Source organism: Desmodus rotundus, chromosome 6 (genome assembly GCF_022682495.2).
Source record: "Desmodus rotundus isolate HL8 chromosome 6, HLdesRot8A.1, whole genome shotgun sequence".
Lineage (NCBI taxonomy): Eukaryota > Metazoa > Chordata > Mammalia > Chiroptera > Phyllostomidae > Desmodus > Desmodus rotundus.
The window spans coordinates 107,044,345-107,067,453 of record NC_071392.1 but is presented as its reverse complement, the minus strand read 5'-3'; the positions used below and the strand labels follow the sequence as shown (position 1 = coordinate 107,067,453).

General features: G+C 49.2%; 1 protein-coding gene across 9 annotated transcripts in view; it reads right to left on the bottom strand.

The window, feature by feature from the left end:
• PTPRT (protein tyrosine phosphatase receptor type T) overlaps nucleotides 1–23,109 on the bottom strand; it is a 928,354-nt gene that overhangs the window by 34,849 nt on the left and 870,396 nt on the right. For 8 of the 9 annotated variants that reach the window (XM_053926541.2, XM_053926537.2, XM_053926540.2 and 5 more), the window contains 3 exons: nucleotides 9,899–9,975; nucleotides 2,224–2,260; nucleotides 815–912 (listed from right to left, as the gene is read on the bottom strand). In XM_053926541.2, the coding sequence (XP_053782516.1) occupies nucleotides 815–912; nucleotides 2,224–2,260; nucleotides 9,899–9,975 (212 nt within the window). The remainder of the gene's footprint in view (nucleotides 1–814; nucleotides 913–2,223; nucleotides 2,261–9,898; nucleotides 9,976–23,109) is intronic. The other variant, XM_053926542.2, reaches the window with a different exon arrangement.

Genomic DNA, 23,109 nt, shown 5'->3' with positions numbered 1-23,109 from the left:
GGAGCAAAGGGTCGAATGCTGCTGAGTGGTTGAGGACAATGAGAAGAGAGAAGTGGCTGCTGGATTTGTCCACATGGAGGATGCAGTGAAACTGACAGCGTCACTGTGGGTGGGATGGTGGGAGGAGCTACGTTGATTGCAGTGGGCAGAAGAAAACCAGAAGCAGAGCCTGCATGGAGATGTTTAGAGTCTGGCAGAAAAGTAGGGACAAGAGAATCATTTTCGTTCACCTGTCATATATTTTTAAGAGGGAAGGTACTCAAGATGTTTGCCTGCAAACATCCAGCACTCAGAAAGAGAATTATTTTCAAGTGACGGGGGACACGAGAGAACTCTTGAGCAGAATCCATGGTTCAAGGCTCTGGGGTTGCCTTTGAAAGGGCAACAGTCACTTCTTCCATCGTGTTGGGCTGAGCCAAAGAATCGGCCGATTTTCTACCGTTTGGGTCATTGAAAACAGTCACTTTTGTGGTTCAGCCTGATGGCTCATACAGGGTAAGAATGAGATGGTTGTAGACACAAGTAGATATGAGCTTTGTGGTGTGAAGATGTGGCAGTTCACGTCTGATGGCTTACATTTCCTCAAACTATGAGATGACGTCATCAACGGAGAGTGGGGGTGGAGGAAGGAAGGAAGGGCTCTGAAAGGACAGGACATCCCTCGAGTGTGAAACAGAATGAGGATTTCTCCCTCGCAGGTGGCTGTGGGGGTGAAATACTGGACAGGAGGCCCTTGGCACATCGCGTGAACAGAGACATGCTCAGGTGTGCAGCACCAGCATCCTCTATCCAGGTAATCGCAGGAGGGGCTTACCCTGCCCACCTCCACGAGGTTGGTGACCATGACGATGCTGGCCGAGTTCTCCTGCCAGATCATCCTCCAAAAGTCCTTCACGGTCTCCTGCATTGGACCTGCCAAGAGGGAAGGAGATGACAGGGTCAAAGACCTTGAGGGTGAGGAGGCAGCCAGGAGGCTGTGCCTTCTGGCTGCTCGGTCCCGGCTTCACATGGGTGAGCAACAGCAACACTGCGGGATCCTTTCTGGGACACCCAAGTAGCTGAGCCTGGGGCCTGAGGCTTGTGAGGTCAGAGTTTGGGTAAAAAAAAGCCGTATTCCAAACTTCCCAGCCTCTCTCCTCTTCCCTTGCTCATCCTCCTGCTCAACCCTTCTTACCAGTCCCTTTCCCCTGACCCATCACCTTATCTGGACAGTATTATGGGTTAATGATAGAGCTGAGGGGAGTTTTTATAAAAATTGGGCTCCAGAATCTCAATGAGACAAGAAGGAAATTGGGTAGAGCGGGTGGGAGGGTGGAGAGCTGCCAGGGGCCCGATGCTGAGAGCACAGGGAGAAGACACACGAGCCTTTGCCAGGAGCTCAGACAGAAAGGGGAACAGAGTGGACAAGGAATGAGGGGGGATGGGATCTAAGGATCCAAAGCAATTTCCTCAGAAAATCCTCTTTCAATGTCTTGGAACTTCATCATTTTTAAAATTACATTATGTGTATTTGATATAAAAATTTGAATGCCATTTTTCTCTATATATACATATATCTGTATATATATTTACTATAGTAAGAGAATCACATCTATTACATGGATTTTCCCATGCCCTTAAAAATTCTTACCAAGCATATTTTTAATAGCTGCATAATTTTCCATAATAGGGAAATATCACACATTAACCAATCTACCAATTGTTGGGCACTTAACATTTTTCACTTTTTTCCTATCATAGATAACACTGTGAAGAGTATCATTATATATGTCACTGTCCACCTTTATGATTGTCCATAGGATTTCCTCCCAGAAGGCCTTGAGGGGCATGGCCCTTGTTCAGCCTTCCGATTACATACTGCCAAGATACTCTCTAGGACAGCTGACCGCTTCTCTCGTCTGGGCACACACGTTGGAGAGATGAGGCACCATCAGCTCCACTTCTGGATGGTGCATTTTGGTGGCACACGCTTGAGGCTGCTGCTTAGGTCTGTCCAGCCTGACCATTCCCTAGTCTCACCTCCTCCCTCTCTCACTCAGGTCCCTCCCCACTGCAGCTGAACTTGTCACCTCCTTCCTTCCCAAACAATCCAATGAGCAATCTCAAGACCTCTGGAAGCACTCCAGCCAGACTCCTACACGACTTCTTTGCCGGCAGAAGCTCCTTCCTCTCCTTCAGTGAAGGGAGGGCAAGGAGCCTTCAGCGGGAAAGGAGGGCACTCACCTTGAGTTGCAATGTAGTGCCGAGGCCGATGGTACCCCTGGCAACAGAGGAAAGCACAGTGAAGGGCCTCTCGTCAAAGCTTGCAAAAGGCATAATATCAATGATTATCCTTTCTAAGACCTGGCTTCCTCATAGGCAAAATGGGATAACATGAGACATTTCTCATAGAAGTGTTAAAGATTAAATAAGATCATGCATACAAGGTGCTTGGTAAATCACTAAATGTTAGCTATCACTGTATCACTATAGTTGGGAGGTGCCACATGGGCTTGCCTGGGAGCCAGTGGACAGGGAGCAAAAATTGGGTGGGCATTACTTATGTTCATGCACCCAGAAAGAGGCAGAAAAGAAATTTTCGGGTTTCTGTGGGGCATCAACCACCAGAAATTCATTCCTGAGCCACGATCATATGTTGGGAACCGCCCTGCCTGGTTTCAGAAGCTGTAAACCCCCATGGTTAAGGCTGAGTCAGAGACCTTGGGACCATAAGCCACTAAGGAGACAAAGCTTATCTCCCTGGCAGGGGCGCCACCTCTGCCCACTTTACTTTACCCTGCTTGGCCCTGAGCCTGACCAGTTAGCCAATGATGGGTAAGATTCCTCAAGGGAGGGACAACCTAAGACAGACATGGTCATGAAGAGGCCCACAGGGAAGGACTTGGGGGGCTGTAGAAAAAGGGGGTAATGGACCCTTACCCCCTCAGCTTTGACATAGCCTGAGTCCTCATTCTGTCTGCAAGAAGTCTCCTAATCTCTTAGCTGCCTTACTTCCCCTGCCTGACTGAAGCCTGAAACAATGACAGAGGGCGGTGCAGTCCTGTGCTGGAAAGGGCGGATTCCCCAGGGCAATCAGGCCTAAGAAAGAATGCATAAAATCCTGTGAAACCTGCTTTGCTAATACCCTCAATTTAAATGATAAGGGTCCAAGCCTGAAATGAGTTTGTTTCCCAAAATCTTATAGCCCTTTAGCTAACTGACCCTAACTCAAGAATAAGCCCTCAGAGTTCTTTGTTTGTTATCTATTGTTTGATCCTTAGTGCCTGACAGTGATTGATGATCTTCACCTGTATTCCCATGCAAATTGAACCCAATAAAAGCCCATTGAAGGAAAGGCTCTTGGCCCTTCTCCTTTGAGAGATTGGCCACCTTTCCTCCCCAAGCAGATCATGTCTTGGTAGACTTATTCTCATCTGTGGTGGCTGAGGCGGGGGGGGGGGGGGGGGCCCTGCAGGTGAAGCCCCCCCCCCCATCATATGCAGAGCACTGCCCAAGGCCCCATGGGGGACCTGAGAGAAGAAAAGGATTGCATCTTTGGCTCTTTGCATTAGCGACAACTAGGAAAAGAACTTCAGGACGAATGCTCTGCTGCCTCCCTGTGCGAAATGGCTGGGCTTGGAACTGATGTCCCATTCATCAGGGAGGACCCCATGTACCTGTGACCTCAAGACTGATAAAACCACCATCTGATTCTGAGAATCAGCCAGCTTCTGATTTCCCTGTACATCACAGAGCGTTCCAGCAGCCCCTGCTGTGCTCTGGCGTGGGGTTACCCCGATGTCCCATAATCCTAATAGTTCTGGGGAAGAGGCTGAAGATGACCTTCTCTTTTGCCTGGACATGGCGCACACAGAGGGCCCCCTTTCTTATTACAGAGAGGAAGTGTGTCATATTGGGTAAAAGTTCACATTTTGGAGCCAGATCTGCATTTAGTATGTAACATTGAATGTAATTAGCAGTCATAGAATGAATAAATGAGTGAATGGAAAAATTAAAAAATACAGATGCTAGTTATGGAGTCTGTTGGTGGAGAGGTTGTGGGTGGTTAACCCGTAGGGTACACCGTATTGGAAGAGAATGAGTCCTGCAGGTTGGTGAACACCTATTTCTGTCTCAAGAGTTGGTGATCAGTCTCTCTCTCTCCCATTGGGGTGGATGAGCTGCCTGAGGGCCTCCTTCTTCAGGAACCGAGTCAGGCTCGCCATCTGTATGGTTCACGGTGAAACAGATGTGGCATCTCTGAAGCCCTGGATCTGCTTTCTGGCTCAAAGCCTAGTTTCTGAGTGCTCTGCATTTCTCTGTCTTCTGCTGGTTCCATAAATATTTACTGGCACCTTCTGGTTACTGGTCATGCTTGGGTTGACTGTCAGTGCCGACCCAAGGCCAATGTCATGACCAGAACTGTTGGACTAAGCACTAGAGATCAACGGCCCCACTTAAACTCTTTGTTTGCATGGTTCTATCTTCCTACTGAGGTTGCCATCTTCTTGAGGACAACCTCTGCCTCTCAACTTTTAACAAAGTTTTACACAGAGCCCAGTACAGTGTGAAACTCAGATAACGGCCCATCAACAAGCTATTGACAGGCCAGCTAGAAAGATAGCATAGCATGATGGTGTGTGCACAGACTCGGGACCTAGCTGCCTGGGTTTGAATCCTGGCTGTGTCCCTTACAGGCTTTGTGGCCCGTGGCAAGTTACTTAACTTCCTTGTGTCTCAGTTGATTTTTTTGCTGTTCAATGGGGATAATAATGTTTACATTATAATGTTGCTGTTAGCATTAAATGACTTCATATACAACAGGTCCTACGTGCCAGGCCCTATTTTATGATTTAACATATGTCTTTGTTATTGTTGCTATTTTATTGTGTATCTGGCAAACATTTACTGAGTGCCTGTCACCACTAAAAGTCTGTGCAGGCCACCACCTGAGATGGTGGTGGCCTTCCCCTCCCCTCTGTTCTCCTGGTCTATTGCTGCAGTAACTGAGCCCTTCTCTGAGACACAAGAAGTAGAAAGGCAGGTGAGAGGTATGAAGAGCTATCTGTCCCTCCAAGTCAAGATGGACAGGGTTTCCCAGGCTCACAGGAAGAATTCGACTCTAGATTCTAGGAGTTTTCTTGAGTAGGTTTGGGAACAGAACATAGTACCTGAGAGCAGGGAAAGATGTGGTTTCTCAAGTCCTCTCTTTTGTCATCCCATCCTCCCTCGTCCTCCCTGATGTGGGCCATGGCACCAGCCTCTTACTGGCCTCCGTGCCTCCAGTCTGGTCCCAAAGCCCATCTGCTTCCTGGCAGAGCAAACTTCCCAAAGCACATCTGATTCCATTACTTCCCCACCTAAAAGCTGCAATGGCTCCCCACTACCTGCAGAGTCATGTCTGAAATGCCTTAGCTTGGGACTAATAATCTGTCTCCACCCTTGTCCCCAGCCTCATTTCCAGCTGTCCCTCTCTGTCCCCTTTCACGGTCTCATGTGCCTTGTGTCCCAGCTTCCCACACTGTACTTCAGACGAGACCTCCCTTCTCCCGAGTGGTCGGCCCTGCAGGACTTTGTATTAGTACATTTACAACATGTGCTGCCCTACGTTTTTTGTGCTTTTCTCCCTCCGGGCCAAGGGGCGGGTCACCCAGATCCAGGTGCAGTTTCCAGCAAAGGCTGGTTGGTGGCATACGTGCATGGATATGTCTTTGAGGTGAGGTTGGGTCATTCCCAAAGGCACAGGTGGGAAGACGAAAGACCCTCTGGAGGAAACTGATTTGGGAGATTTTAAGTGCTTGAAAGTCAATGGGACTGAATTCTGAGCAAGAAATTCACATTTCGATTGTGGGGTCAGATGGTTTGGGTTCACTAGTTTGCCCATGCATTTGTTCTCTCAGCCATTCAACATTCAACAAACGGGTATCAGGGCACACCTACTTCTATGTCCAAGGCACTGGAAATACCAACGCGGACCAGATGGCTGTGGGCTCTGCTTCTGGGCAGCTTACAGGCATCTACAACTGGAGCCGGGGAAGGTGCAGGGCTCTGTGGAGTTCCCATGGGCACTGACTCAGCCCAAGAGGTGGTGGCAGTTCAGCTGGCCCCATGAGCTGAGCTTGGGTGTCTTGACATCGCTGTTATTCCCATTTTGTCTCTTCAGCGCTCGTCTGTGTTTTCCTACCACCCTCCCCACGTCTCGCTGGCTGTCTTGCTGGTCTTCAGAAACATCTAGAGGCCTTAGCAATGGCCATTCCCGGTGCCTGCACAGTCTGTCCCCACATAACTGAGTGGTTTAGTAGTTTACGTGACTAACTGGGTGTTAGCTCCCCAGAGAATCCTTCCCTAACCATCCTATCAGCCTGTTTCTGCTTTCTCTGGTTACTTTTTTTTCAGAGCACTTATCAGCAAAGAGCACAATGCTCTTACTCACATGCATTTATGCATGCTGTGTGCCTGCTTCCGTGCTGCGTCTGAGTAACGAGACACTGTCTGGTCTCCCAGAACCCATGTGGTCCCCAAAGACAAAGCATTCTAACCATGAGCAAGACTCCTCAGCAGTGTTGATAATAGGAAATGAACTTCTCAATTGAGGCTCCTCCAGGGATTTGCTACGAGCTGGTACAGAAAACTTTCTAACCTTAAAAGAACTCAGTTCATTTAAGCCCCACCAGTATGGCACGCAGATGGACTGCCAACCAGCACTGGGCCTGCCTGCATCTGCCTGCGAGCGATGGGAGGGAGGTGTGCATCCAAAACACATTTGTCTCACTCTGCACGCACGCATCTGTTACTTACTGGGGACCCAGATATGATACTTATTTCCAGACTGGTCATTTATAAAAGATGCAAGTGGCCAATACATTCTTGGGTGCACAAACCCGCCAGTGGATGATTCAGGTGGTGGCAGAAACGTGGCCTTTGGAGGCACAGGGCCAGCTGGCCCCATTCAGCTCATTATCCAAATGGAGTTGTTTTAATGGATCGTTGAGATCCAGCTGCAGATGAATGATTCTAGTGTGGGCAGTAAGGTCTTTGGAGAGCTGGGAAGACTTTGGCTGGGGTGGAGACCAGGACAAAGGAGTGAGGATTACCAGACAGCTGTCTAGAGTATTCTGGCCAGGAATACCCATAGTAGGTTCACAATTAATGGGCTTCTTCCACCCTCTTGCCTGTGTTGGTAGCACTGCGCTGGGAGCCACTTGTGCTTGGCGTCTTCTCTGCCCCTCCATGTCCCCTTTCTGCCCTTGCACGCTCTGCTCTGTGCCATGGGGGGCTGACCTGCATGGACCACACCATTGGCTTCTATGCCTTCTGCTTAGAGTTGGGTTTGGTCACTGAAGAGCAGAGAGGAACTCAGGGGCCACAAGGAGCTTGGGGTGTATGTTCTTTTAGTTGCTCTCCCTACCAGGTCACCGTGGGCTGGCCTTGACTCTATCAAATGCTACAGCTCCTGACAGGGGACTCTCTCCTTACAGCTACTCTCTCCCCTCTCTAGGCCTGCAGCACCCTGCTGTTGCTCACCCTGGGGACACTGCACCACACCCTGTTGGTTTCCCTCAATCCTGTTCCACCCTTATTCACCTCTTCTGGCTTAATCCATCTGAATGAACTTCTGTTTCCCAGTGGGACCCTGACAGATAGACACTTTACATCAGGTGTCACGTTCTTGTGGGGTGGCATTACCACCCCATTTTACAGATATCAGAACAAGTGGATAATTTATCCAAGATCATCACGCTAGTAAGCAGAACTGCCCTGATTCAAGAGGCCCTGTAAGGACTGAATTCATCACTTTGGTCTTGTGAGCCCTTGACGTTAGCCATGGAGACCCAGCACACAGCCCAGCATCACATATTAAGACAGCACCTCGCAGACGCTGTCTGGCCAGTCTGCACAATCTGCTCCTTACAGAGAGAGGGAGAAGATTGTGGTGGGCAGAGAACTGGATCTAGCTGTGTGACCTGGAGCAAGGCTCTTCGCTTTGACCTCTGGCTGCTGTAACTATGGGCTTGCAGAATGCAGTGCAATGGTAGGACCGGGTAGAAATGGAAGTGTTACTAGGATCGACGCCGTAGAGATTCACTTGCATTCACAGCAATATCATTTGTTGCCCATAATATACCGAAGTGTGTTTGGGCTCTGACTGCAGTCAGATGCTCACTCAAGTTTGCATTGAGTGTCTATCTAGAAAAATGATTTTTGCTGGAGGTTACCACTCAGATGACAAATGCTAGATATTGCAACTCAGGCCAGCAGATCCCACATGGGCCATGGCCCTCATGGCTACCACATCTATTCCACTGAAGACAAGGTCAAGGGGAAATGGAAGAAACCCACTCAGCCCAGGTCAGCACATGCAGGAGGGACTCCAGTCCAGGGAACCATTCAGGTGTGGTTCCTTGCCTGGTTTTGCTGCTGACCAGCTGCCTTGCCTGAGACAAGCTTTGCAATCCCAGCTTCTCTATCTGGAAAATGGTGATGATGGCCTACCTGGGAGGGCTGTTGAGAAGTCTCTAGAAACGGACTCATTTAAAACCACCCATCATAGGGCTCCAGAGTGACTCAGTTAGGGTCACTGGCTCTTGCTATTGCTTTGCTGTTATTATGAAAGCCCATAGGGCTTGGTGGGAGAGGCACCCCTGGTTCAGACTCCTGCCCCCTACTCCCTCACCTCCTAGCAGTGTGATCCTGGATATGTGACATGACCTAGAAAGCCTCAGCTTCCTCATCTGGAAACAGGTAGTAACAGCACTTACTTTGTGAGGTTGTGGTACTAGTTAAGGTAGTGCTGATACACAAGAGGTGATACTTTGTGATACTTCTTAGGTTGCTATCAACCCTTCTTGCCTGGCTGACTCTTGCTGACTAAGGCAGCAGCACTATGTCACCTCCTCCAGGAAGGCTACCCTGGCCTTGAGGCTTTGATTTTCCTTTATGCCTCCATAGGCCCTGCTCTGTGAGGGTTTCCTTTAGAATCTGACTCCCTCATCAGACCTGAGTCCCTTCTAGGTCTACGTTCCAGAATCCTAATCCCAGACTCTCCTCCCAGTGATCTCTCTCTCGCCCTTGGTGACAGATAAGTCATCCCGAAGCTCAGCTCTGAACTGGTCACCTTCTTGATCAAACCTTTCAATAGCTTTTTCTTGCTTACAGGATAAAGCCTGACTTCCTAAGTCTGATCATAGACCACCCGTGATGTAGCTCCAACCTTATTTTCCACCATTCCCATTATGTAGTCCCTGCTCCCCTCAAACTGAGCCGCTGCCTACCATTGCTTCCAGCTGCTACATCTTGGCCGTGCTGTTCTCTCTAACCAGAGGGCTACCTTTCTCCCTTTGGTTTTCAGTTCTACCTGTGCTTGAGGTTCACATCACATTTTGCATTCCTGATGGAAGAGGCAATGTTTCTCTCCCATCTCTGAACCCCTGCAGCACTTTATCTCAACTTATGACTCTTACCACTCTAGTTCGTCCTGCGATTGTTGCTGGGCACAGCTTATCTTCCTGCTAAAGTTTTAGTAGGGCCATGGCATTTTTAGCTTTATGGTTCCCAAAGTAACCACTATACAGGAGGCCTTTTTAAATTCTTGTTGTCTAAATGGCTATACCTTCAAATGAATGAATGACTGGATAAATAGACACATATATGAATGAATCAGCGGGTGAATAAACAAGACTGGCAGTTGTCCTGGGCCCTGCAGAGCAGGCTGCTCCAGCCAGCCTAAAAAAGCAGGCTGCTCTAGATGGATAAATAACTTGGGCCACACTAATTATACAGATTAGGGAGGAACCAGTGGCTCTGGCCATGTTCTGAGAAGGCCCCCTTCTGGGGGAGAGTCAGAGGGAGAGCCACAGATTTTTGAGCCTGCCATCACCAACCCCAGACCCCAGCAGCCCAGCCCGCCGAAGATCCTCACATCAATGTAGTTGGCGTTGATGTAGTCAGAGTGCGGGTCCCCATCCAGCACCAGCAGCCTCACCCGGGAATGGTCATCTGCAGAGAGAGAGAGAGAACAGCCCTGCCCTCTGTTAGAGCCGCCATTGGTTCATTACGGCACCATGAGAGGACGTTCACACAGCCCTCCCACTTAACCCCCAGGCACGGCCCACATTTACTACCCTCATTTACAGACAAGGAAGCTGAGACCTGGGGAGATCACGGTGCCTTAAAAAGGACCTGCATCTTCCCTTTTGTCCACCAGTCCTTTGATTCTGGCTTTGTTGTTGCCTGCCTCGTGAGTCTTAGTGATTACAGTGGGGATGGAAATACCTTCTCCATCGGACACTGCAAGAGATACCACACGAAAACCCTGGGGAAGCGAGAGGTGTTGGATCAGGATTAACAAGCTCCATTTTCATGCTTACTTAAAAACGGCAAATTTACCTATTTTCCACATGGGCACAGATTGCTTTTCTTTTGCCTCTTGGAGTATTGCCGCAAATAGATTGTTGGGCACATATTGTTATCAATACTCTCATTCAAGCGGAGCTGACTAAATCATTATAAAAGAGGTCATCAATAACTAAAAATCGTGTTACGGAGAATACCACTCCAAACACAATCTAGGCATAAACAAGATTTGCAGGCTTCGGTCGATGGCACGCTGTCTTCAAATAACACCAAACAACAACCATTAAAAAACAAAACAAAACTCGTACAGCAGAAGAGTCAGGCTGATCCTTTACGATTAATTAAAGTGCGCTCGGATACACACATAGACACATGCCGTCAGGCCTCCCGAGTTGGATCTGGTTGGGAGGAGGGGCTCAGCCGGCTGTCCAGGTTACTGTTCGTGTTGCTGGCCAGTGCGCCTTATGCTAGGGCAGGTCTGGGGCAGGTCTGGGGTCCCAAGCCAGTGGGCTGGAGAGCTTTGCGCATCCCCAAGGGTCCCTGGGGGGTCAAGGTCAGGTCAGCTTATTCTGTTAGACTTATACAGCACTTTGCAGTTTATAAGCACATTTATTACTATGAACTGGAACCGCCTGAGAACAGGGACGCTGACTGTTTTGTTCCCTCTTCTATCCTCTGCACCTCCGCGTGTGGCAGGCACGCAGAGGTCCTCGGTGACTGTATGAGTGGATTGCCTCACTGGACTCTCACAACGGTCCTGGCAGAGAAGCAGGATGGGTGCTGTTAGTCCTCGTTACAAATGAGGGAACCAAGGCTCACAGGGACTGACTGGCCATGGCCAGTGGATGGTGGAGCTTGGAAGGGCGGAGTCTTCTTAGAGGCTGGGTCCAGAAACTCTGGCTTCCAAAGAGGGGTGTAAGCGAATATTAGAAACCACTTCAGGTGCCCACAGCAGGAGGAATTAGACGCAGAGAAGTGGTTACCTGGGTGATGGCAAGTAGAAGAGGGTGATGCACCTCAGAGATAAGCATCGTGTCTCCTTAGACATGGCCTCCCCAGAGAAAGGACAAGGGAGAAGGTGGAGGCACCAGAATATGGTGGCTGGGGCCCCCTGTGGGCTGTGGAGCTGCTGCAGGGGCTTTTTTGGTGGAAGCTGGAGAAAAGGAAGAGCCTGTGATTGGGACAGAGGGGGAGAAATACCCCTGCTGCTTCTTTTCTCCTGCCTCCCAACCTCCCACTGGTGCCTGTCTCTGACCAAAAGCAGACAGAAGTCAGCTGCCGAGAGACTGAGAAAGGCAGCCTGCAGGGGTCAGTTCCCCATGAGCAGGAGAAGGCAAGGAATGGGTCCCAGGATGAACAAAAAGTTCCAGGACTGGACAGCATACCACCCGTATCTATTAATCAACTAATTAATGAAAAAATGACTCACTGTGCATCTGCCATGTACCAGGCACTGCTAGACATTGATACATTGGGTGCCACACTTTTTTACTCATGATAGGGAAGAGTTTCCATGGAAGCAACTAAGGGGGTTGGTGGGAGGTCTAAGTCATCCTTTTGGATGGGTGGGGAGTCTGAAGCTAACATTTGTAGAGTTTACGAAAAGTACCAGAAAGTTTACATACATGATCTTACTCCATCATTTATTCCCCCAAATAACTCTATCGATTATTACATGAATACCAAAATGATGCATTATTATTATCACTATTCCCACTTCACAGACGTGAAACTGGGGCTCAGAGAGGTTAAGCAAGTCTCCCACGTTGCACAGCCTGCAAGTAGCAGGGCAGATTCTGTCTCAAGTCTGTCTGACTCTGGACCCCCGTTCCGTCCACATGTGTGCTGCCCCTAGACTTCCTGCCTCTCACGGGTCCTGCTCCTGGAGCTCCTGCAGGACTCTAGCCCCGGGGAGTGGACTTCCTGGAGGACATCCCACCCAGCAGGGGCTCACACAAGGCCCAGCATCTTACTCTGAGCTCTGGTCATTAAGCTTTGTCACTGAGGTTACAAAAACTGTAAGCCTTAAACAAGTGAAAAATGCATATTGTGTTTTCACTCATTGGTCTCACTAATGACTTATTGATTCAAAAAGCTGCTTTGTTTATTGAGTTATGCCTGCTCCAGGGGTCTATAGCACCGGGGATGGAGATTCTGGTGCAAAATGTGGAAAGGTAATTTACTTTAATATACAATGGAATTTAAACTCTGAAAGCACAAATTATTAAAAACCAAACAAAAGGACACAAACCTTGCTTTTAGTTCAATATTCTTAAAGATGAAAGGAGCCTCTAAGCACCAGATGACGGTGTTTGCCAGTCTCTCCTCTTTATTCATTTATTAAGAACACATTTACTGAGCACCTACTATGTGCAGGCTTGCTGAAGGGACTACGAAAGTGTCACCAGAGTGATACTCAAGCTTAAGGAGTTTGTCAATGTTGTGGGGGACAGACAGACAGCACGTAGAAAGGGAACTTCGAGGTCTAAAAGTAGAGAATAGAGGGCTTTGTGGAATGACACATGAACGAGGGATTAAAGGTAAGTCTGACCAGTGGACAATAAGGACGGTTTTCCATCAGAGGGAACCGCAAGAGTGGAAGCAGAGATCCTGAGAAAGCAAGCACGTTGGGAACTGCAAAATTTCCTGTCTGGTAAGTGTGGAGTGTGAAGGGGTCAGCAGTGGGAGAAGAGGCAGACGAGGTGGGCAGGGCCAGATTATAGCACACTCTCCACGTTGCATGAAGGCACTTTGATGTCAGTAAGCATCCTGGGATCTGCAGGCCGTCCACGCACAGACTCTACTTTCTGAGACGGTGAGAGGCTATTTTAGTATGGAATGACCAGCACTCATTCTTACCCAATCTCACTTGTGGCAAGTAAGATACACTGCGGACATGAGGTATGGAGATAAGGCTCAGCTCTGGGTTCAAATCTTAGCTCCATCATTTAGGAAGTCAACTGACCCCTTAACCTTGGGTTCCTTAGCAACATGGGGCCAATACTATGTAGTTCACAGAATGCCGGGAGGGTTAAATGAGGAACTTTGGGCTCGAGAAGTGGGAGGACAGCAAGAGCATGAACATGAGCCACAGACTGGGAGAAAATACTTGTAAAAGACATCTGATAAAGGACTTGTACCCACAATATACAAAAATACCCTTACAACTCAATGATAAGAGAACAAATAACTCAATTAAAAGGTGGGTAAAAGATCTGAAGAGACACCTCACCAAAAAAACATATATGGGTGGCAAATAATCATATGGGAAGATGTTCAACATCATATTTCATTAGGGAATTTCAATGTAAAGTACCGAGATACCTCTACACACCTCCTAGAATGGCCCAAACCCAGAACACCGATAGCACCAAATACTGGAGAGGACGTGCAGCAATGGGAACTTTCGTTCACTCCTGGTGGGAAAGCAAAATGGTGCAGCTGCTTTGGAAGACAGTTTCCTCCCCAACTAAACCTACTCTTACATGACCCAGTAATTGCTCTCTCTGGTATTACCCAAAGAAGCTGAAGACTTATGTCCACACGAAAACCTGTGTATGGATGTTTATACGTAGCAACTTCATTCACAATTGCCAAAACCAAGATGCCCTTCAACAGGTGAATGCATACACAAATCGTGGTACATCCACACAACGGAATATTACTCAGTGACATAAAGAAATGAGGCATCAGGCCATGAAAAGACATGGAGGAAAGTTAAAGGCACACCGCTAAGTGAAAAATGCCAGTGTGAAAGGCTTCAGTGTATAAACCTAACTCAATGGCATTCCGGTAAAGGCAAAACTATGGAGACTGTAAAAAGATCAGGGGTTGCCAGGGACTTGGAGGCAGGGAGGAATGGGTGGACCACAGAGAGTTTTCAGGGCAGTGGAACTATTCTGCACGGTACAGTAATGGTGGGCACATGTCATCATGCCTTTGTAAGTAAGTACCAAAGAACTGTCCAGCACAAAGACTGAAGTCTACAAACTATGGGCTTCAGTTAATACTAATGGATCAATATTGGTTCATCAACTGTAACGAATGGGTCATAAGATTCAAGATGTTCCTAACAGGGGAAACTGGATGTGGGAGGGAGGGAGGGAGGATGTGGGTGCTCTGCATTCTGCTCAATTTTTCTGTAAATCTAAAACCACTCTAAAAAGTGTTAGGACAGTGCTGGGTACACAGCAGGTGCTTAATAAATGATGGCTGTTGGCTGGATGTGAGGCAGGTCATACGCTGATGACAGAGGACTCAGTAACTCAGTGCTCCCCATTTGCCCTTTGTCCCGAAGGTAAATCTGCCTTTGCTCAGAGGCAGAGCTACGTGTGAACTCGTGAAAGAGAAGAGCACGGGATGCAGGTCTGCAGAAAGGCATTGCAAGGAGTAGTGGTGTCCTCAGCGTTTATTTATTCCTTCTGGGAGACGTTAATATTATTCTGTGTCCCCTTCCTCGTCGAACTTTATATAATTAGAAGGATAAAAAATTGTGTTTATCCACACGCTCATGGAGAGAGGTGGGGCAGTGGATAGCGTGAAGGAGTTCATCCAAGGCAATTTACAAGCGGCCCAGGACATTCATTATGCTGTATCTACATTCTGCAAGTAGAAAAACAGCTTAAGTTGGTGCTCCTCGTTTGACATTCAAGACAAGAAGAATTGAGAAGAGTCACATGGAGGAGAAGCAAACTCCTCAGGGTGGGAGGAAGGTGTGGGAGCCTGGACCTGCCTGGCTCTCGGCTGAGGAGCGAGATGGGCAAGAACTGGCTTGAGGGGAGGACACGGCCACTGGCAGCAGGTGGAGGGGAGATCCAACTGCAAAGACTTGGAGATCCAAAGGGACCCCCACCCCAAACGCAAATCCAGGGGAACAGAAACATGATCCTTCTGGAATCAATCTGTTCCTTGTAGTTTCAGGACAAAGGCCAGTGGTCTGTTGGCAAATGTTTATCAAACAGCTCTCTGGTGGGGAAGAAAGGCCCCGCCCGCTAACTTCTGCTGGTTTCTGTGAAAGAGTCACTCCCACCATGGCTGATCTCAAGCTGCAACATGGCATCCACTAGCTCACAACATTCCTGAATATTTAACAATCTGTTCTTGCAAGCGTCAGCCCCAGGATGCTACAGACAGAGAAGAAAGCCTTACCAGCCCCACAAGCCTTCCCTGATCTAATGGTTTGGGACCAACTTTCCAGGGCAGCCTCATGCGCTGCCCCCTACACACCACTCTGGCAACTGTGCCCTTCTTTAAGTCGCTCAAATGCATGCTGTCTGCTCTGACCTCAGGGCCTTTGCACATGTAAAGGAATACCCCCAAACCCAGAAGACTGGCAACATCTCATTCTTCTGCTCTCATCTCACTGCTCCTTCCCCAGGAAGTCTCCTGTGATCTCTGCACCCCAGGCTCGGATAGCACCCTGTACTTTTCTTCCCAGCTCTTAGAGCAGTGGTATTTCTGTGACTGTCGTGTTAACCTGTGGCTCCTCTTCTTACTCTGTTTTAGGAAGGACACCCTATTTACCAAACGCCTCTACAGTGTGGGGCACATAGCGGGTGCTCAGTAAGTATCTGTTCAATACATGAGTTCATATTTGTGTTTGAAAGGCCGAGAGTGAGAAAGGGGCAGGGCCCTTGCTTACAGACATACAGTTGATTTTAGGTAACCTGGTCTGGGACCCCAGACTCTTTCCTGTACACAAGGGTGGCAGAGTGTGCCTGGATCCAGTGCCCGGATTTTCCTCTCCCCAGGGTGGACTCCTCACCCCACTTGAAGACCCAGCCTGTCCTGCCCCAAGACTGGCAGCCAATGTCCGCATTCAGTGGGAGAAAGGCAGCGGGTTGGGTGGGCTCTGGAGGCCGACCCGAGGTCTGTCACCCACTAACCATATCGCCCAGGGCACTTACTTATCTCCTCTGAGCCTCCGTTTACCCGACTATGACATCAAAGTCGTATCTGCCTTAGCAGACTGCTGCAAGGATTGAACGAGGGAAGATCGAAAAGCACCTGGGGTGTTGTAAGAAACCAACATAAATGTGTAAATTCAGTTTTATTATTATTCTAGACCAGTGGTTTTCAAACACAGTCCCTTGACCAAGAGCATCAGCAACATCTGGAAATCTGATAGAAATGCAAATTCTTGAGCCCCAGCCCAGACCCACTGAATCAGAAGCTCCGAGGTGGGGCCAAGCCATCGGTATTTTCACAAGCCCTCCAGGAGATTCTGATCACACTCAGGTCTGAATGTTCAGGCCAATGTCCAGAGGTGCTCTGGCTATTTCCTTTAATTTGTCTTGGGAAAACCCAAAAGCTCTTACTGGAACTGGGCCATGAGACTAGAGACCTACCTTGTGTTAGGTGGTGAGGTACAGAAATTTCTTTACCTGTGCGGAGTGTGTAAGGTATTCCAGGTACTATTCTAGAAGCGTTATGGATGCTATGCTATTAGATTTCCATAGTAACCCTGTGAGGTATACATCGTCACCCTGTTTTATGGATGAGAAAGTCAAGGTTCCAAGAAGTTTAACTACTCAGTAGAAGGTATAAGGTTGAGGGGTTCCTTGTAGAGTGGGGATCCCTACCCCACCTAGAACCCCAAGACCCAATGCCTCCAGACCTCTTCCAGGCCGGTTCTTACCTCCACACTGTCCCATCCCGTTGTGTTCCCATGGCCACCCAGAGGACACGCCTCAGTTTCCTCCCTGGCACAGTTCTACCTCGCAAAACAAATCCCACTCCTCTTCCCTCCCCCATCATCCAAGGTAACCCAAGAGGTTGCCCTTCTCAAGTCACATCCACTTAAAGAGAGCACCACTTCAGAGATGGGGGGCTGGGAGAGACGACCATTTGGATACGTGATGCTCTTTCTTCCTGTCTTCTGGGCACCGAGGAGGGTAAAGAAAAGGTGCAATTTTTCAAAGAAAAGAGATTTGACTCATTACAATGAATTGTGGTGCTGAAAAATCATCTCCTAGAAGAACTGGAAATGTTAATGCCATCATCTTGCATGACTGGATTGGGAGGGAGTAGGGGATTCTGCCGAGACTGCCTGGCCACCTCATTGAAGCGAAAGGTCTGTGCATTCAGTCTTGATTGAAATACCATCATCAAGAGAGAGGGTGGCTCAGGCAGGAGCGGGATGCAGCTGACATTCTGTGCACCTCCCTGTCCAGCAATCCTGCAGTGGGTGGTGGAGGCTGGGCAGCTCCCCTCTGCAGGGCTCTGCAAGGCCCCCCCCCCTCAACAGCTGGAGCCTCAGGGCAGAGCACTGACAGCAGTTTGAGGGACGGGGGTGTCTGACAAATTTACTGTCTCCTCCTACACAGGCTGCCCAGCCCACAGCCCATGACGGGAACTTTCAAGAAAGAAAAGTCTTATTTGAACTCCTTCAGAAGCAGAATCTGAAACAAGGATTTGAGTGCAAGGAGTGGATTTGGGAGGTGAGCCAAGGAAACACTGGGAGAATGGGAAGGGAGATGGAGAGAGGAAGGTGTCCAATGAGGGAGTTCAGAGGACTGGACAGTGAGGGTGAGTCATCCAGTAAGTTACCACTGTGGACAACTGGGCTTAATCCTTTTAGGGAGCTCTGAGATGTAGTGGTGGATGTGAATGTCCAGGGTGTTCCGCCTTAGGGGAGAGGGATCTGGGGTAATCACACACCATCCCCATCAGTCATCGGCTGGGGGCTGATCCTGGGGACAGTTAATTTCCTGGCAGTCCTGGCCTGCCCTGCAAGGAGGTAGAGAGGCCTCAAGTGGCAGAACAGGTCCTCTGATGAACAAGGACCCTGGAGAATTCTGCACCAGGATCTGTAGGGTCCAGGCCAGGGCCACCCTCAGGGGCCGTAAAAAACCAACACACACAAAAAATGGAGGCCAAGAGTTGGGAGCATTGAATGGGGCGTCCATGTTGTCACCCCAGCTTGATCTCCTCAGAAATCAGCAGAGAAATCTGCTGGGAGAAAAAGCCTCTGGGTTGGTTTTGACCTGAGTTCCTCCAGAGGTGAGAACAGCCTCTCTGAAGAGCTCGTCCCAGTCTGCCATCTGTTCTGAGGTCAGGGCCCTTAGCATGGGCCCTCCCACCCCAAGAGCACCATGCATCTTGGTGCAGAGGGACCCCAGGAAGGCAGCACGTGGTGTCCAGGCAGCACGAGCCCAGAGTTCTGGCCGTGGCTGTCCTACAGACCCCCTGTGTGACCTCGGGCAGGGTTCTAGATGTCTGGGCATCGCTCCTTGCCTGTGAACTCAAAGAGCCTGGACTAAGTCTCGCCTAGGTTTAAAAGTCTACACACCAGGTTCAGATCCAATGTTCATGCATCTTTAACTTGTCCTCTCTGCATTGAGAGGTGAGACATTGGAGGTCAGCTAAGAGATGAAGTGACCTTGCTGAAGGTCATAAATGAGGTAAAGGGCAGAACTGAGACTAGCTTTGGGCCTGCCTGACCCATGTCCTATACTCCAGTACACCCAAGGCAGGTGGCTTGTCTTAGGGGAAAAGAGGCCTCAGAAAATGTTCTGGATCTCCTGTTTGCCCTTCAGACCCACTCTCCAGCCTTCTGCATCTGGTTCTCTACACAGGTTGGAGATTCTCTGACGTGAGCATGCACTGGTGTCTCCTGAAGAGCGCTGAAACACACAGATGGCTGGGCTCGCCCCCAGAATTTAATTCAGTAGGTTTGGGATGGGGTCCAAGAATGAGCATTTCCAACAAGTTCCTGAGTGTTGCTGGAGCCACTGTCCCAGGGACCACACTTTGAGAACCACTGGGCTAAGTCCACATATTCCCTTGTCCTCTGGCTTCTGGCTGGGTTGAGCCAATGGAAAGCAGACAGAAGACTGGATGCAGAGAAGAAAGTGCAATCAAGGTACTCCCTCCTTCTGCTCCCTTGGTTGGGTCACCATAGACACCACTAAATGTCACATCTCCAATCAGGTCATCTTTTCCAGGTCCTGGTAACCTCTCCCTACTGAATCCTCAGTGGCCCGGGGCTGGTATTTAGCCTCAGGCTGCTGCACAATTCCTGTAGTCTCCCTACACCAAGCTCACATCTTTATAAAAACCCACATGATTAAATTCTCTTCAAATCCCCCTGTTTGAGGGTCCTACCTGTTTCCTGCGGGGACCCTGCCTGATCCCAAAGGGGAGCCTCATTTTGTAAAATCTGTAACCCCTGAGATCACTTCCTCTCCTGGGTGTAATTTCCTCCTGCCTGTCCAGGAAGTCCCCTCTAGAACTCCACGTGGGGAATGTTTTGGTTTTCTTGAAATTTCCCGTTGCCCACAGTCCCTGCCCAGAGCTCCTTGAAAGCAAAGAGCTCTTTGTTCTGCTTTCCCCATTCATTTCCTACCCTTTCACTTCCTTTCCATTTCCAGTCCCTGGAAACCCCACTGTCTCTATTACTAAATTCTAAACAGAATCATTTGGAAGAAAGGGCTTTTGTAGCCAAGGTTTCTCTCTCATTGTTTCATTTGCAGGCTGTGCCCTGCCTCCTCCTTCCCTCTGATCTTTCGGTTCTCTCTGGCCTGGGCCTTTGTCCTCCACTCCAGCCTCTCTGGGCTCCTTAAGATGCTGATCACATCCAGTTTTCTTCTTGTGCCAAGAATATTTCTATTTATCAAGCCAGGGCAGACTTGCCTTTGGGAGAGACACCTACAAGGGCAGGAACACTTCCTGTTCCTTGTGCTGTTTCTCTGTCACCTTTCTCATATCGGTTCCAGGACTTCTTTTTTCTTTCTTGGTTCCCCTGTATGTCTTGCACTGCATTAGAATCCACCAGTTACCTTGGCGCTGTCTCAGTACGCAGTACAGACCTGCTTCAGCCCCAATTTGTTGCAGAATTATTGACCCTTAAACTAGAAGGGAGATTCAGGTTTATTTAAGCCCATCAAGGTGGTGTCATTAGGTGTTTGAATTCCCCCTGCCTCCCTTTGGGTTTCCCCAGAAGAAGATGTTAAGATGAGGATTCTGGTGTGATTAGTTTACGTAGGAGGAGAGGAGTCACCCGGAGGGGGGAGGGGATAGGGGTGAGGGAGACAGCCACGAGAAGGCAGCTCAGAAAGGTCATTTTCAAAGCCATTACTACTGTGGGCAACTGCAGCCTACACCCTGGGGGATTCTGGGAAAGTTGTGAAACATACACCCTTGTGGGAGGGTGAGGAGCTGGGCTATTCTCATGGTTCGGGGAGAGACGGCCTTGTGCATGGAGAGAACATCCTGCCCAGCTTTGGAGAAAGTCCCTAGGCAAAGAGATGCAGACAGGTCAGGACAAGGGTGCAACAAGTGAGTCACCTTGGGCACCCTTGCGAAGTGCTTTCTCTCAAGGTTGAGCAGATGCAGCATCAACAGCTGAGAGTGAGGAACATCCTTGAATGTTGCAGGCTGGGTGTCTCGCTCATCTTCCCCTCATCCTGGCCCTGGATGCTGGTACTGCCAGCTGGTGTCACTGCACAGTGAGGTGGTGAGGCCATGGGGTGTGGATGGGACACTGACCGCGTCTTCTGCACCCGCAGTGATGGAATTCTAACCCTCTTCATTGCTCTTCCTGCTGCCTGGGATCCAGGCTCTGTTCTCTTCCTTCAGGTTCAGTACCTTCTTCCTGACTGGAAGACATTACTTGGCCCTCGTTCCAAGTGTCATCTTGGTCTGGCCTTCCTCCATCCATCCTTTTTGGGTGTTCTCTATGTTATTGGGGGAGCCAGAAGGGAGAGATCCATGGCTCAAGACCTTTGAGGTCTTGCCAAGAACCTGTAATTTCCAACATCCAATTCCTATTCACTGAGTACCAACCATATGGCAGGTTTGGGGACACAGAAGTGCAAGAGTCATGGGTCTGTTGTCACAGAGCATCTGTTTTGTGAGGGAGTCAGGCAGGCGATAGGTAGCCATCAAAATACCTCTGAAATCACAATGATGATAAGGGCTAAGAAGAAGATCCATCTGTGCTCTGGGAGTGAATAATGGGGCTCTGAGCAAATTCAAAAGGTCAGACGAATCCCCTGAAAAAGTGGTGACTGAGCTGAGACTGAAGGAAAAAGCTGAATTAGTAGAACAAAGAGAGGAGGGAAGGACACTTTGATAGAAAGACCAGAATGTGCAAAGGCCGTGTGGCACAGGTGAGCATGGGAAACTCCAGGGACTGAAGGAAAGTCAGTGTGGCTTACTCGAGGAGTCCACCATAGAGAGGACACGGTGGGACACAAGACAGGAGAGGCGGCTAAGAGACTTTGGACAAGGAGTGTTCATGAGCGAAGGGCAACCATTTGAAGGGTTTCCAGTAAGATGACATGATCCAATTCAGGTCCCTCCAGCCCCTGTCAGAGATCAGATAGGTAGAAAGCTGGGGGCAAAGGTGGATGTGGAGCAAGCAGGAAGGAGGCCAGGCAGAGGCCAGAGGAGAGTAGGTGATGGCGTGGGCAAAGGTGCGGAGAGCAGAAGGTGAGCAGTGGGGTCTGGAGAGATACGTGGCTTGGCTTCTCGCCTTTGGCCTCTATGGGCTTTGGCCCCGATACCCAACCCAGCCTGGTTGTCCCTGTCTCTCAGGAAGGTAGGGTCTCTTCACCGTGCTCTAGTCATTTATTTTTTCTTCTCTGCACAACACCCCTGTGAGGAAGACATCACTGTACCCATTTTACAGGCCAAAGACTAAGGCTTAGAGTGATCACACAAGGTCTCACAGCCTATAATGTAGTGACCCTATCTGGATTCACACTCTGATAGGGGGAACAGACAAGCGATCAGATATTTTAGGGCATGGTCCTCGAGCTGAGGATGGTCAGAGTGGGCAGCCACGTGTGCCCAGAATGGGAGCTCCCCAGGAGTGTCCCAGTGCCCACCACCAGGCCTGGCTCAGAGGATGCCCATACACCATAGGTGTTAACCCACATTCCCTGAGTGTTTGGACATCTCTCTCCAATGCTTCATTTACAAGAAATCTTGCTGTCTGCATTACTATCTTCCAAGAGACAAATTATAAGTGTTTTCTGATTAGTTCTACCATTCATAGCCCTTCCTGAATCAGCACAGGAAACAGCTAAGCTAAAACTTCTGCCTCCTTCTTCCTCTACAAGCTGCCTGTTATCTTATGCTTTCTTCCTCCACGCTTGTTCTTAGGCAATGTCTAGACAGTGGAACAAAACAAATCACTGAGCTGTGCTAGAGATAATTTGTTATTCACTATATATATACACACACACACACATATATACATATATATATATATTTGGCTGCACTGGTTTACTCTGAGAGCGGACACCAGGGAGTGCTATGTACCCGACAGGTGAGACGTCAGAAGGTCCAGGTTGGCTACACGAGGCGATTCAGGCTGTTCTAGATGCCTGTTCTAATGAGAATATGTAGTCAGCTTCCTGTATGAGGTAACTCTGTCCTCTCTGTATCATGGAGCTTTGAAGACTGTACACACCAACATTTGGCGGGATGATACTGGCGTGTGACCTGACAGTCTGTCTCTCCTCCTCTTCCCTGGGCACTCACTCCCACATACGGCCACACACAAGTACTGTTACTGACTTTGTTCAGGCTCATCGTCCCTCACTGGGACTACAGCAGTAGCCCCTTGACCGGTCCCTCTGCCTCCTGCCTCTCCCAATCTAACCACCCTTCTTTCCAAAATGGACGTCTGATCATCCCCCTCCCCAGCCTGGCCTATTCCATGACCCCCCATGGGTATTGAGTGAATTCTAGTTGAAATACGGTAGAATGCTATGTAGGCACTGCTTAGCAGTGACTTTGAAAACATTAACTCCACAGCTACGAGTACAG